Below are 16,735 nucleotides of genomic sequence, written 5' to 3' on the forward strand. Positions count from 1 at the left end.
AGATGTAAAGGAAACCTAATAATAAAATACGACAAGAGATTTATTATGAGTAGTTAATATGATAGAGGTGGGATGGAGGTCATATACCACAGGCAGCTCACAAAAAATGCCTGAAAAGGGTGAGCTGTGGTGTGGGAAAAAAAAGTCATTCTCTCACTCCCCTCCACCCTGAAGCTGCCTATGGTCAGTGATAATGTCCACTTGAAAAATATTGCCTTTTCAGTAGACATCACTGTCAAGTCTTTTTCTGTTGTTTCACTGTTCATCATTGAAGCTCTAGTATTCTTTCATCAGTTTGGTAGATATTTATATTCATGGTGTTTTGCTGTTCTGTTTTTAGCATTTGAAGAGAAAAGTTTATTTCAGTAAGTAGTGAATCATCAATCAATGAGACTATTTCCTTTGCTTCCAGAACTACAAGAAGAGACAGATAATTCTCATGAGGCTAAGGAAATAAATCATGGGTGAGTAAGCTAGGGCAGAAAATTTTAAACATTTAGGGAAGTAAAGTATTATGCTGGCATTTCTGTAAAAACTATTACAATTCAAAAAACAGGCAATTTCTGGGTGAATTTTCTCTCTGTAAAAAGTGTCTAAGATCCTAAGAATACAAGTTTTACTACAATAACTTCAGCAGGGATGTAAGACGAAAAATAAATGAAGAATTTGACCAATATTATTTGTGAAGTATCAGTTCAATGTAAAGGTGTAGTTTAACACATTCCAGCTGGCCCAGTGACCTTAGCAATCATCCAGAAGCCATACACTTTTTCAACTTCTTGGTATGACTCCTGCTTACAAGATAATGGAGAAAAGCTAAATTTTTTATTGAAACGTTGACCATCATCTTTTACCTACACCTATATTCAAGATGTTTTGAAATTCACCTGACATTTACACAAAAATTATATTTTCAAAATTAGAAGATTTGGACATAGAAATCTGTGTAAATGATATACATAAGAATTTGTATGACACTTTTCACTGTGAAAAATTCAGCTTTATGTGATATTGTTTGGAACAGTCTGGTAAGCAACCCTACTTGACATTCTTCCCACCACCATCTGGCAGTATCTTGAAGCAAACTTCTTGCTTGCTGTCTATGGTACACGAGTGAGAACATCCTTTTGGAGGTAGCCTGTTTTGGTGTAGAGCACTACTTTCCATTTTCAATAAAATCTCTACAAACTTTCTCGAGAATTTGTTTTCTTAGTTTCACCATAAATGTAAACAAGTGGATCGTTTGAGAGAGACAAGCCTGAAGTTTCTTGTAGGAACTAACCCTAGATTTGGTTTGACCTCTTCTTAGTTTTTTTTAAATTCCTGTGGCACTCCTCTTCTATTCCTCATTCCTGTACCACGGGCACACATGCCCTTATGAAACAATCTTTCAAATAACCTTACACTGAAATAAAATTGGTCCATGTACAATGTATGACCCTTACGTAGATAACTGTTGTACACATGAAGGACTACTGAATCTGCAGTATTATCTTTTCCCCCTGCACCAGTACACACTTCACAGTTTAAAACATACCCTGTTGCACAATCATTAAGAATGAAAAACATTATACCACAACTGTGTGCCTTGTCCTTGATATATAACCTAAATCAAATTCTTCCACTTCAAGGACATAAGCCTCCATCAACCATTAGATTCTTGCCAAGATAAAAGCTGCTCTTGCTTCTCAATATAAAGTTACCACAGGCTGGATCTTGTGTGAAGGAAAATGTTTCGGTTGGCCCCAGTCTACGAAATTGTCAATGTTGTTCAGATGAAGCAGAAAGTAAACAAACACAAATCTCTCTTCACGATTTTCAAAGGTAAAGATGTTAGAACATTAGCTCATTGCTCCAACAGTCTGTGATATTTGGTTTGTGCACAAGGCATATGTGAATACTTACAGCACAAAACTGATGCACCTCATGCAGCTCCACAGCAGACCAATTGGTCCAAAGCTACTTGGGGGTCATTTTCCTGCCTCTGCAATTTAGAAACAATTGATGCTGGGTAGTGGTTTGTTTAAGCTCTAACCTGTATGTCACATTCTTGACAGTAAACAAATTTGGTGCTTTCAGTGTCCAATGGTGCAAAAAAATTACTTACGTATGTATTCATTAACCCAGGCAATGACGCTGGTTTGCGACTCCTGCTGTTGCATTTTGCCATGTTGAATGAGAACTTCACACTATTCCAGTTTATCTGATATCTCATTTTCATTTTCAGGTCATTAGTTATCTTCAAAATACAAGAGTCAGTAAAACTACCGTGAATGCAACTGGCTGATATATTTACAGTTTGTTTCAAAAAATACTGTTGTCAATTTTAAAACTGTCATTGTCAATTGCTGATTTAGATTCTTCGAGTAGTCCCAATTTCTTTTCGGTCAAACCATCCTCCATTTCACGACACACTTTTGCAATCAAGACAACAACAGAACAACATTGCAACAATGAAAGTGCAGGAACTAATGACACTTTTAATACGTTCCTCAAGTCACATGATGCCTTGTGAAAGCAGGTAATGTTATCTAGCAGCTCTCCTACAAGAGCAGATGACTGACGTCAAGCAGTCACTCCTTGGAAATAATACACTACATTGTGAAGTAAAAATCAGAAAACCTGCACTCAGATTCTACAAGTGCCGACTGCTAGGGAAATCACAACACGCCCCAGAAAATTGCTACTGCAAATTGTTTAGTCATTTTATTAGAAACTGAAGGCATTAATAGTCTTACACTGCAAGTATCCACAGTATGTAGTTCATAAATTTATTTTGTATGTCCATTCTGACTAGTAAAAAAAGGATAACAACAAATCTTTCTCTCCTCTCAGGGCATAAAACTCAAGGAATCTGTCTGACACATTTTACACAGCACATAACAATAATAATGATAATGAAGTACATCATTAACCTCTCATTTGTTTACAATTCACTTAAAGCATCTGCAGAACATTTAGATCACAGTGGTTCCAGTACAAAAATAACAGTTCTTTTTAAAACAGCACTCATTGCAGAAATGTCAGTGAGTCACATGCCCATTCACTTCTTCACTTGCTTGGGATTTCTGCCTCCTCGACCTAGCTGTCCTGGTCTCCCACCACGTCCTCCAAATGTGCCTATGAAACAGATGAGAAACAAGCTTAATCAGAAACTTTCACATACACTATGTGTAGTTAGCTTTAAAGGTACTGTTAGTGGTTGGGGGTTCAAGGTTTGAATAATATGCTAACAGCATGGTGATGGATTTTTTCCCTTGTCTTTGGGTCCATAGCCACAAAACATTGATTTGAAGAAGACTTGATTCTGTTGAGGCTATGTAATATTTGAAGAAGGCACTTTATTCATCACTCTATGGTCTTATTCAAATGATATACAGCCTCACTGGAAATTCATTCTATATATGGATGGCTGAGCACACAAAAAACAGGATGAACCTTTCCAACATGTTAAAAGTTTACTTTTTCACTTCTCATGCGCATAGAAATCGCGTCTAATGAGGCACACATTCAAGTTATTTCTAAAAACAACTTTTCAACCTGCTGAAGATTTTTCATGATTTATGTAGTAGTTAACATCTTTATGTCCTTTTGACTGGGGCAGAAAGTCTGAAAACTTCCCTTTAGCACAGCAATGGTTTTTCGATTTTGCTCGAAACTGATTTCGAGAAGCATCAGCAGATGTACTGGCACACGTTGAATCATCTTGCTAAGTTAGAAAGCCACTACTTTTGAAGGAATCAGTTGCTATTTAAGCTCAGATCTGAGAGTGCACAAAATGTTAAGTCTTTTTCCTGGAGTACTGCCCGGAACTAAATATCAGTGAAAATATGTACAGAGATATTTTTAGAAGTGATTTTAAATTAAAATCTAGTGTGTCAAATGTATGCACATTCATATTGTGGCAAACTCTTCATGTACATGGTTAGTGCTGATAACGCCGAAGGAATTAAAAAAGGTTTAACAGAAAGAAATATAAGTGTTAAGCATTGCAGCACTGGCTCAAACAACAAGAAGCAGACTACTAATAATGTCTTACTGAAGTAAAATGTCTGCAAAATTGTTAGTATTAGTAGTAATCTTAAATTTGGTTCCAATTCCATACCTATGCATAGGTCTATTAAAAGGAAAAATAGTGGGGAATGTAAACCAACATCATATCATATTGTATTTCAACCTTGTCAAATACTACAAGCAATCACTCATGTAGTGTAAAATCTAAATGACGATTACTATAACAGGACCTTCCATGTAAGCTGTGGCTGTACTACAGCACACACCACAAGCCATTTAGACAATGAGCCTACACGATTCCAGTATTACATCCATACTGACATTAATATGATACACTATTATGTTAATTGATAGTAATATAAAAACATAGATATGAAATCTTGAAAGATTGTCACTTATCACATTCTATTTCACTCTACTGATTTATGCGAGGATAAATCATCAGGGAACAGTAACCAAAAAGGAAACTAATGAATGTAGGGCTGCAATTAGATTCATCAAAAAATGCCTATTGACAAATATTGTACCCATGTTTCCACGTAAAAATAAAGGTATGAGATTATGTTTCTTAGAAAATGAAAGTGTTCTGAAAAAATATGTTTGTAAGAAGAGTTGAAAGTGAAATATAAGGAGCTCACTCTTACTAAAAAGGTGAAAGTGTGTGTCCCACTTGTTACTGGGCAAAATGCTAAATTGGGGATACCTCTGGTCAATGTGTGAAACAGCTGACTGTTATATTGATTTGGAAAGACAATCTTTTAGTGACAGACATAAGAAAGTGTTCATATACTAATAATCCTGCAGCAGAATTCCAATTTTATGACAGAGTAGTAAATCTACCAAACATTACGTTCTCAAATGAAGAGCTCAAAGTGTTAGAAAATGGGGTAAAATACAACTTACATCCTTCAGTTAATGATAACAATTTTAAAAGACCAGTTGCAAGTACAAAAATATTAATCTTTGAAAGCTGAGTGTTCATTAGCACAGGAAAATTACATGTCCTGTAAGATAGCTAAATTTATTAAACAACATGTACAAGAAACAATATTATGAAAAGGAAAGTTGCTACTCACCATACAGCGGAGATGCTGAGTCGCAGATTGGCACAACAAAAGACTGTCACAAATAAAGCTTCCAGCCCAATGCTTTTGTCAAAAGTAGACAACACACACACACACACACACACACACACACACACACACACACACACAGTGTGTGTGTGTGTGTTTGTTTTTGATGAAGGCCTTACAGGCTGAAAGCTTTATTTGTGCCTATCTGCGATTCAGCATCTCCACTATATGGTGAGTTCCTCCTTTTCATTATATTGTTTCATTCCATCCTAGATTTTATATGTACAAGAAAATAAGAGAGACAAAGTTAATAAACTTGAATATCACAAAATGTTAACGAGGAGGTTGTTGGGAGGACAAAACTTGATAGCCAGAGCACATTATTTCTAAAAATCCCCGACAAAAAAGTAATATTCAATATGTATTAAATGAATTTAAAAAAGAACACACTTATTATGTACTCAAAATCATATAGGTTTAAACCAACATAAGATACACGAAAGTGGCATACCATTTAGCCTGATTGTCAATTACATCAACAGCTGAGGTTAGTTGCTTAGTCAAAAGCTTAACAGCACCATTAATAATAATTACATCTTCTGTGAGAAATATATAATCAAGAACAGTGCTGAATTGGTCAGATTTTTGAATGAGATCCATGTGAGTGATAACACTGCTTTATGCTCTTTTGATGTAGTGAATTTATATACTTATGTACCAATTAAGGAGCCATTGAGAAGGAGAGTAAAGTACTTATGAAAATACGTTTAAGAAAAAATTACAAATATGCAGTTCTGCCTTATTGTGGGAATGTTTCTGAGAATGTTAAACAGTTTTTCCAAGAGAAGTAACATTTTTATCATTTCAGACTGATAGCAAGTTGAGGAAAAAACACGACATTGGTCAGGAGTTTATAAATGATCAATCTGGAGTTTACAGAATCAGTTGTCAGCAATGTGACAAAATTAATATCAGTCAGACAGGTACGAAACTAAGAATAGGGTTCAAATGACATGCATATCACAGCAGTACATATGCTTTATTCACCAAGTTGAAAGCACATAATCTTACACTAGGCAACATCTCATCTCAGATCTGGTGGAACTATTACAGAAAGTTCATAAAGATATTAATATGAATTTGCTAGAAGAGACTGAAATTTTCACAAACTTATTTCACACCCAGATAGAGTTCTTTACGAACAGACTGACTTAAACATTATTTGAATAACAAACATGATTTGAATAACTTTCACATGTAATCAAAAGTGTCGTATTTACTCGAATCGAAGCCGCACCTGAAAACTGAGACTCGAAAGCATGGAAAAAAAATTTTGCCGAATCTTAGCCGCACCTGAAATTTGAGACTCTAAATTCAAGGGGAGAGAAAAGTTTTAGACCGCACCTCAAAATCGAAACAAAGTTGGTCCATTGTAACATGAGACACAATTTAGGTCGAATGGATGAAAATACAGCTACTGTAATTTGGTTCGAGTCGTAAGCTTAACATTTAAGCTTACCAAGTAGCCATTGCTATGTGTATTTATACTGGTACCCTTCCGTTTTCATGCGCTTCGTCTGGTTTGAATCGATTGCTTATTTTGCTTTGATCTGATGAGTACCGTTCTCTTTGTTATAGGTGTTTACGTCACTCTAAGCTAAAAATGCATTACAGTACTGTGTCATGCATTGTTTGTCGTGTTCTGATAATTAGTGTTTACGACCTGTCGCCGCTCGTGGGATGGCTTGCTTCTTTTGTGCGCGCTACCGCCACTTACAAGAGAGAGTAATTGTCTCATAAGCGAAACAATGGCAAAGAGACTGCTATTTGTTGTTACTTACACTGATGCTTTCTTTGATAATGATCAACAAGAACCAAATAATAAACTACATATTATAGAATATGTTCTGAATGAGAGTTTGGCAAAAATTTTTCTCAGTTTGAAAATCTTTGCAGACGCCTCTTTAGTACATTGGATTCTGCACAGAAATTAGAGTCATCTTAGATTTAAAAATCTAGTCAGTTGCCATGCTTCATTTCTGACTGGATCACTATACAGCATAAGAATAATACGAATATAAACATGACATGATTTGTATATTCTTCCGCGTTTGCTGTTGTCTCACACTAGTTTCATAGTTTATTAGGCAGACAGGATTTAAATGAGATAGCAGCAAACACGAAAGAATACATGGCATAATGTTTACATTCTTCTACCTTTTCTTTTAATTTATTTACTGACTCAGAGGTTTTGGCGTCAGTATTTATCTTTGTGCCTGCAAAGCATGCCTGTGTAACACTACATATATTTGACGGCAGAAGTTAGTTGTGGCGGCACCTACCAACATTTTTCAGAACTTCCGTTTACTCCGCACTCAATTCTAAGCCACAGGTGGTTTTTTGGACTACAAAAACCAGAAAAAAGTGTGGCTTAAATTTGAGTAAATACGGTATATTAGTGACCTGCAGAAGTGTGGCTAAAGCCTAAAATAAAAATGTCTTCGATCCCACTTACGTCCCCGCCCCTCTCCATTTTGGTTGCTGTTCCTTGATGTTTTGTCCTTACACAAATCAACACAGTGGATGTGATAGGTGATACCCTAACAGGACTTCATATTTAACCTTTTATATTACCACTGATCAACATACAAGTACATCATTCTAATGTCAATACGGAGTAATACTGGAATCGTGTAGCCACATTGAGGGAGGGTGGTTATACGACTAAACAGTGAGGTCATCAATCCTGTGATTGAAAAATTACATGCGTAAGATAGAGGTGTCCACTGAAAGTGTGTGGATCCGGCTAGAGGGGTCCAACTATAAATCAAGGAAGCTAAAAAACACACATAGGAGGAGGTATAAAAGGGTAAGCCAAATCTAAAAAGTAGAAAAACACCGGGATACAAGTGCGGTCTTTGCACGGGGAGTGATCATATGTTCCTGACCAAGAAAACATCAAGAGAGTCCCCAATGAGAGCTACACAGCCCCTGCTCCAGGAGTAAAGCAAAACCTTATAACTGAAAATAAAAGCCACTTTCATGTAGGAAAACTAAGGACCAGTTCAATCACCTGTGAATTATCTGCCAATATTAAAGGCAAGGAAGGGCCAAAAGAAGAGGACATTCCACCAACATATGGGATACTGTCAGTCTGGCTCCACAACCACATAGTGGGGGTGGCCCATTAAGCAAAAGAAAACAATGGGTGATCCTAATATTACTGGTGTGTACACAGCATAGACTCCTTCAGAGAGGAGTGGAAGGAAGAGCGCCAAATTACAGTATTCTCCTTGATTGTGGGAAGTTTATTACTAAGAGCGGTAGTGCATAAGATGTCATTCCACTTTTGGATAAAGAGAGATCTGACGTACAGCCACATATCTGCACCTGGAATCACGAAAAGGAATGGGGCGTACGTATCTACCTCTCAAGCCAAACAGACCGCCAGTTCATTCCCTGGGGTGCAGACATAACTTAGGAGCCAGATAAAGACAACTGAGCAGGCGACATGGCCAAGGGCAGAAAGGAGGTCATGGATAGCAGAGACCAAAGAGTGGTGATAGAAGCATTGGTCCATAACCTGCAGGTTGCTCATTGAGTCAGTACATATTCAAACATTGTGGGGGGAGGCCTAAGTAACAAAACGAAGGGCCCTGTTAATGGCTAGCATCTCTGCTGTGAACACAGTACATGATCCCAGCAGTACATGGTGTTCCATACCAGTAGGAGACATAAAAGCGTATCCCGCCTTATGTCATTTCAGAACAATCAGCATAGGAAATGATAGCACTATGGAAATCTTCCAAGGATGGAACATACAAGATGCCAGAATATCATAGAGGCAATGGAGACCTTAGGACCGTGGAATAGGTCAGCCCTAATCCACAGTTGTGGCAACATCCAAGGAGGGGTGCAGGAGGAAAACAGGGCTCTTCCCAGTGAGAGGAGGTGGAGATGCATTCCAACTGGCAATCCCACCCAAGGGTGGGTATCAGGAGTGAGGCATCCCTCGTTTGCCAAGAGGACAGGGTACACGGGATGGCTAGTGAATCGTCGAATGGCGATTGCGTAAGAAACCAGGATGCTGGCTTTGTCGTATTTGTAGAGGGGGGAATCCTTACTTCTGCGAGGAGACTGTCGACAACTAGTACAAAAGGCACTGATAGCCAGATGTACCCCATACTGATGAACAGGGTCAAGTAACGTCAGAGTGGAAGGAGCCACTGAGCCATAAACTTGACAACCATAATCTAGTCTGGGTAAAACTGCAAGCCATGGGAAAGAGCCCATGGCCCATGCAGAGACCCATCAGATTGAGCTTTGGAACTGGTGTTCAGCAGATGGCTTAGAGTGGGAGCTGTATCAGGTGCAAAAATCATCGACATGCAATGCCAGTGTAACCAGAGGCCCAACAGAGGTTACAAACCCATTGATGGTGATAAAGAGTGTGACACTTACACAGAACACTGTGGGACATCGTTCTCCAGGATCCAAGGGGTGCTGAGTGAAGTGCCAACTCTAACACAGAAGAGCTGGTGGGGTAAAAATGTGCGGATAAAAATCAGAAGGGCGTTAGAGCCCCAGTCAAGGAGGGTAACTAAAATACAATGGCGCCAAGCCATGTTGTATGCTTTATGTAGGTCAATGAAGACTGCAATAAGGTGTTGTGGTTAGAAAAAGACTGTCGGACTACTGTTTCCAATCTGAGTAAATGGTCAGTTGTAGATCGAACTTCCCGGAATCCACACTGGTATGGGGACTAAAAGCACGAGATTTGAGTACCTAACATAATCGGAAGCTAATTTTCCTCTCGAGCAGTTTACACAGTATGTTGCTCATGCTAATCAGTCAGTAGCTTCTCGAGAGACGTTGGGTTCTTCCAAGGCTTAAGGACAGGGATAACTATGCCATCCTGCCATTGAGAGGGGAGGGCACCTGTGAGCCAAATGCGGTTGAAGACCCTGAATTGCCTTTGGGTAACATCCAAGTGTTGGATCATCTGGTTGTGGATGGAATCTGGGCCTGGAGCCATGTCATGTGAAGAGGAAAGAGCTTGCAAGAATTCCCATTCAGTGAAGGGTTCATTGTAGACTTCAGCTTGGTGGAGGTTGAAACACAGGGGATTTCTTCAACTCGTTGTTTCTGCCAGAGAAAGGTAGCAGGATAGGAAGAGGATGCCGATGCTGTTGCAAAGTGTGTTGTAAGGTGTTCTGCAAGGACCAATGGATCACTATAAAGAGCACCCTGTAGGCTAAGACCCTGGACAGTCGATTGTTGCTGGTGGGCCAGAGGCTACGGAGCTTGAAGCAAACCTGCAATGAAGAGGCATATGTCTCCAGGTAGAAAACGTAGTGCTCCCAGCATTCCTTTTTACTTAGTTTAATAAGGTAGCGAGCCTTAGCATGGAGACGTTTAAAAACAATAAGGTCGGTCTGTGAAGGGTATTGTTTAAATTGTTGCAGTACCCGTTGGTAGTCAGCAGTCCTTGCTAGCAACTGCTGCGTTCTTGGTCCCCTATGGTACCGGTCGATGACAAGGGGGGCCTGTGATAGGGGAATAGCAGTGCCAGTGGCATGAAGAACAGTGTCAGAGGCAACTTGCATGATGGCAACAATGCAATCCAAGAGAGGTCTTTAAGTGCACAGTAGACGTATATAAAGGCTGACTGGCACTACAGAATGCCCAACATGGGGCCTGCTTGCCTGGCAGCAGTGGGGGGAATGATACAATCACCAGAAAGTGGTCACTGTCACAAAGATTATCATGTGGGGAGGGGGGTGAACAATGTAGTGAAGCCACGAGAGCAGCAGGAGAGGAGATCATGAGATTGACAGCAGAGAAGGTGCCACGAGTGTGCCACTGAAGTGGATAGGGCACCAAATATTGCAGAGACACAAATTGAAGTCTGTAATACATCGGTCAATTAGAAGACCCCTACCCGTCAAAGTGGCACTCTCCCACATGGGGCGGTTTGCATTAAAGTCATGGAGGAGGAGATACAGGGGCCGGAGCTGCTGTATTAAGATAGGCAGTTCAACATAAGGAAGAGGGCCTACCTAGAGGAGGTACCGTATTTACTCGAATCTAAGCCGCACCTGAAAAATGGGACTCGAAATCAAGGAAAAAAAATTTTCCCGAATCTAAGCCGCACCTGAAATTTGAGACTCAAAATTCAAGGGGAGAGAAAAGCTTTAGGCCGCACCTCCAAATCGAAACAAAGATGGTCCACTTTAATATGAGACAATTTATGTCGAATGAATGACTATACAGCTACAGTAGTTTGGTTCGAGTCTTAAGCTTAGCAGTTAAGCTTTACCTGGTAGCCATTGCTATGCGTCAGGCGCTCCATCCGTATTTATACGGGTACCCTTCCTTTTTCATGTGCTTCGTCTGGTTTCAATCGATTGCTTATTTTTCTCTGATCTCATAAGTGACGTTCTCTATGTTATAGTTGTTTACGTCACTCTAAGCTGAAAATGCGTTATTGTACTGTGTCATGCATTGTTTGTCGCATTCTGATAATGAGTGTTTACTACCTGTCGTCGCTCGCGGCATGGCTTGCTTTCGTGCGTGCTACTGCAGCTTCTTTTTTTTGTTTTTTTTTTTTAAAAAAAAAAGAGGAATTGTTCTCAAAAGCAAAACAAAGGCAAGAGACTGCTATTTGTTGTTACTTACACTGCTGCTTTCTTTGATAATGATCAACAAGAACCAAATAATAGACTGCGTATGATAGAAGATGTTCTGAACGAGAGTTTAGCAAAAATTTTTCTCCGTCTGAAAATCTTTGCAGACGCCTCTTTAGTACATTACATTCTGCACAGAAATTAGTCATCTTAAATTTAAAAAATCTAGTCAACTGCCGTGCTTCATTTCTGACTGTATCACTATTAGGCATAAGAATAATACAAATATAAACATGACATGATATGTACATTCTTCCGCTTTTGCTGTTATCTCACTCTAGTTTTGTAGTTTATTAGGCAGACAGGATTTAAATGAGATAACAGCAAACACGAAAGAATACATGGCAAAATATTTATATTCATATTATTCTTATGGTGAAGAGAATATTGCATGTGATTCACAATTCATAAAAGTTCCTATTAGCAACCATTTCTTCTCACAGGTAGGAAAAAATTCAGAATGTAGAGTTGGCCATATTGACAAAAACCCCAAACAGTCTTCCCAGTCGGATTTTCGTAGTACATTGAAATGCTGCTACATTCAAAGATGAACAATACGGAATTTATATTTACTTCGTTGGATAATGTATGAATATGTGGTGGTCGAAACTTGGGGCGGAGAAGCTTGTCTTTCACCTTTTTTTAAAAAATTTATTTACTGACGCAGAGGTGTTGGCGCCAGTATTTATCTTTGTGCCTACAAAGGAAGCCTGTGTAGCGCTACTCATATTCGATGGCAGAAGTTAGTTGTGGCGGCACCTACCTACATTTTTCAGAACTTCCGCTTAGTTTGCACTCGATTCTAAGCCGCAGGCGATTTTTTGGATTACAAAAACCGGAAGAAAAGTGCGGCTTAGATTCAAGTAAATACGGTAGACATTGCAAATGGTGATTGTTGGGGTAGTTTGTAATCTTAACGCTATTGCTTCTGGGTTGGTATGATGTGGGAGCCAGTCACTAACGACATTTGTTTGAACCAATGTACAGACCCATCCAGAAGGTATCTTGGAGCTGGCACAGTACCGACAGAATGGCAGATAAACACGAATCATTGTAGAGAGGTCATCATCAATGTGCATTTCTTGAAGAGCACTATAGAATGCAGAATAAGAAGAAACAAATTGTTGTATTTCAATAGGTGACTGTAATATCCGCTGCAATTCCACTGGATTATCATGTGGCACGAGTCCAGGTTAGACATAAAGAAGCCGAGGGGAAGTCATGTCACTGGGTGGTGGAATGAATGGTCACCGATGAGGAGGGGTGACGTCCATAAAAACTGGCGCCGATTCAGAGTGGGTACAAGGGGGCAAAGCCAACTGCCCCCCCCCCCCCCCCCCCGGATGCTGGGAAGGCCTTGTTCTTGGACTATTACTTCTGTGGGAGGGAGGTGGTGTTGTGGTGTTATCAGTAAGGGAATAGCTGGCAGTGACATCTGGGTTGGACAGATAACAAGCAGCTTTTGAGCTCTCTGAGTGTAGGTCCCTTGTCTGACCCGAGGGAGAACATCTCTTCTCTGGCTGAGGAGGTCGAGGTGGTCGAGGTGGACGTGGAGGTGGAGGAATGGCTTCTTGAGGGAAAGGGATGGGAGCTGCTGGGGTGGGGTGGGGGAGGGTAGTACAATTGGGGTGAGGAGGAGGGGAATGCATAACTGAGGCACTGTTAGAGGATAAATTCACAGGATGAAGTCAGTCAAACTCTTCTGGGCCTCAAAGTAGTGGAGAAGGTCAAGGATCTTCATTTTGGGGATTCTTTTTTCCTTTGTGTACACTGGACACTCCAGTGAGTGGGGAGAATGTAGACCAGAGCAGTTTGCATAGTTAGACAGTGGAGTGCGGGGGCTCCCCACATGAGGAGGGTGGCCACATTCACCACAGGTGTGCGTGGCAACGCTTCATGAGGACATGTGGCAGAACTTCAAGCAACAGAAGCAATGCACGGGAGGTGGAATGAATGGTTTGGCGTCACACCTGTATACCATGACCTTGACTTTCTTGGGCACGGTATGCCCCCAAAGGCCAGGATGAAAGTGCCAATGTAGGACCTCTCTGGAAATCCTAGACGAAATGAACGCCATGTCGTCCCAGATTAGCTCCAAATTCATCACTGGAATGGAGGAGAAGGTCCCTATGGAAAATTACACCCTGTAATATTGAGAAACTTTTGAGCACTGATATTCACCGAGATGTCTCCTAAATGGTTACAGGCATGGAGGGAGGCCGACTGGCTGGCAGAACTTGCCTTTATAAAGAGGGAGCCAAATCTCATCTAATTGTAGGACTCAACTTCACCGAACTTGTCCACAACCTTTTTTTTTTTTTTTTTTTTTTAAAGAAAAGGGGGTGCACTTGGTGGTGGCAAAAATCACCCTGTCGGTCCTGGTACAGACAAGGAACTGTGGAAAGGGTTCTCCCCCAAGCTGGTTGGCTTGGCCCTCCTACCAGGAAGTAGCCAAGAGGAAAAGCCAGGAAGGTAGTGACAGAACTGAGACAGAACTATTCCTAGGAAGAGACACAGCCGCGGAAGAGTGGCCAGAGAGTTTAAACTGTTTCATGTGCCAAACGTCTGCCCTGGTACCATCCAATCCAATCTTGGGCTTGGCGCCACACAGCCACAGCAACAGCCGCCTGTCATGATGGTCACTGCCGGGAGTTCCAATGCCCAGAAAAGATAGGCAACCACTCCTAAGCCTCCACAAGGCATTCACAGTGCAGGTACCAGCAGTTTGACCCCTGTGTTGTCAGGGGCTCGGCCAGGTGGGTACATAACGGCCTCACCACATGGACTGGCTACTGAGCAGGTGACCTAGCAAGAAAGCTAAAGGGCTATGGCGGGTAGGGAGAGGAAGGGGGAAAAGGGAGTGGGAGAGGAAGAAGATAGGGAGAGGAGCCCCCACCACAGACGCAGGGATGAAGTCCTGGCTCACATAACAAATGTCAAATTTAGAGATGGACGCCAAATCCCTAAGGGGAACCAAAAAAGAAAAGCTGAAAAAGGAGGAAGAAAAGCAAACCAACCAAAATCACAATACGAAACAAAGTCAGAAGGGAATAGCCGGGCTGATATTAATAAGAACACCACGAGAGGGAACAGAAGGGGCAAAGGGAAAGGATTAAGGGCAGGGAGGGAGAAGGAAGGGTAAGGTAAAGTAGTCTGGAAAAGAATAAAGTCTGAAATAACTCTGGGACCAGAGCATGCCATACACATACTCACAAAAGAGCTGTGTGCCCTATGGGGCCATATCTGACAGACAGAAACTGCAGATAAATTTTTTATACTGATACTTCTATGGTAGTTTATTCACATTATCAACAATATCAGATAATAGGGCTTAGTTTTATGTAGTCAGTACCTCCTGTTCAAGTGGATTAATTTATAATTGCACTATTTATGTCCAGATGTTGCTGTTTCTTTTTGATAATCTTTTTCTCTTTATGCCTTGGATTACCATACACCTAGTTTTATAATCTCTTTGTATGTGACTTTAATGTGTGAAATAAAATATTGTTTTCTTCTGACGAATCAGATTTATATATATGACTTCTTCAGCTCTGTTAACCTGACTGATAAATGTGGTATGCTGGGATCACTGACAGTTTAGGAGAATGGAATTAATTAGTGGTAGATCCCTGAATATGTACTGTGAATGTAATTTTATATACTGGTATTGTTGGGCACTTTATTCACATATGGCATAAAGTAAGCAATGACATTATTGTTATTTATGTTCAGATGCTCTTGGTCTCTTCTTGTAGCTTTCTTGTTATAATTTAGTTTATAGCATACCAATGTATGATTTGAATCTAGTTTTATTTTGGTACACAAGATTTATCGTTACCCTTTTACTTAAGACTTGAAATTTGAGCTGTTTTTGTTACATGAGTGTCCTGATCCTTTCTGTATAGTCTAACTGATCTTCACTGGGACATAATAATACAAGTATGTTGTCATTTAGATTTTGTACCTGGAAGCAGGAGGAGGAGAACATACACAAAGAATAGGTATTAAATAGGCAAGCTTTCAGAAAAAGAGGCTCGCTCTTATGGCAGAAGAACTGAAGAGGAAGGAAGAGGGGTGAAAGAAAAGGACTAGAGAGGTGTAAGAAAAGGGGCAGAGTTTGGAAAAGTCACCACAACGCCGGGTCAGGGGAGACTTACTGGACAGGATGAGAAGGAAAGACTGACTCATTAACATTTTTGTTGTTATATCATTTAGATTTTACACTATGTACGTGATTGCTTTTATTATTTATTAATGTTTTAATAGAATATGATTTTCATTTACATGTTCCAGTATTTTCCCTTTTAACAGACCTATGCACATGTGTGAAATCAGAACCAAATTTTAGATTATGACTGATACTAACCATTTTCCAAACTTTTTGCTCGAGTAAGACATTGCCAGTAAGAAATTTTTACTATACTTCTTTTGACTTTATATGTATAGTTACAATCCTAGTTTCATTAATAGTTCATTTTTCCACAGAGTGTATGTTTCTTTTTGATGATGTGTGTTGTACTTCACTTTACTCTCAGTTCGTCTTCGACCATACGATCTTCGGCCAAGCTTGGGTCGCAGTTGTGACCTAGACTATCAGTAGGCTACTTGTTGTCTGAACTGATGCTGTAAGGAAGAGGATTTACATTTTGCAAGTCATTCTATGCTGTTCATGTCATGTTTGAAAACATGAATGTCATGTGATGTTACCTTTGTAAAAGATATTTTTTGTAAATATTTAAAATCTACAATCAGAATTTTCTGTGTAAATTTTATTTCAATGTTCGCTATTTTTTCTTGATTTTGTTTTATGAATACAGCACTGTGAATGGTCTTATGGCTGAAACTGGTTGTGAATAAACTGATTTACAAGACGGCATTGACATTTCTTGCTAAAAGATTCTACATGTTTCATCCAATGACCCTACTACACTATGGAGAAGAGGGAGTCTTAACATTCTGCAA

At 39.9% G+C, this 16,735-nt stretch overlaps 1 protein-coding gene across 1 annotated transcript in view; it reads right to left on the reverse strand.

Moving 5' to 3' along the window:
* Positions 1–2,691: 2,691 nt before the first annotated feature.
* LOC124595273 (U6 snRNA-associated Sm-like protein LSm4) overlaps positions 2,692–16,735 on the reverse strand; it is a 58,616-nt gene continuing 44,572 nt past the window's right edge. The window contains exon 5 of the mRNA XM_047133948.1: positions 2,692–3,120. Within this exon, the coding sequence (XP_046989904.1) occupies positions 3,044–3,120 (77 nt within the window). The 3' untranslated portion in view covers positions 2,692–3,043. The remainder of the gene's footprint in view (positions 3,121–16,735) is intronic.

This window comes from Schistocerca americana, chromosome 2 (genome assembly GCF_021461395.2).
Source record: "Schistocerca americana isolate TAMUIC-IGC-003095 chromosome 2, iqSchAmer2.1, whole genome shotgun sequence".
Classification (NCBI taxonomy): domain Eukaryota; kingdom Metazoa; phylum Arthropoda; class Insecta; order Orthoptera; family Acrididae; genus Schistocerca; species Schistocerca americana.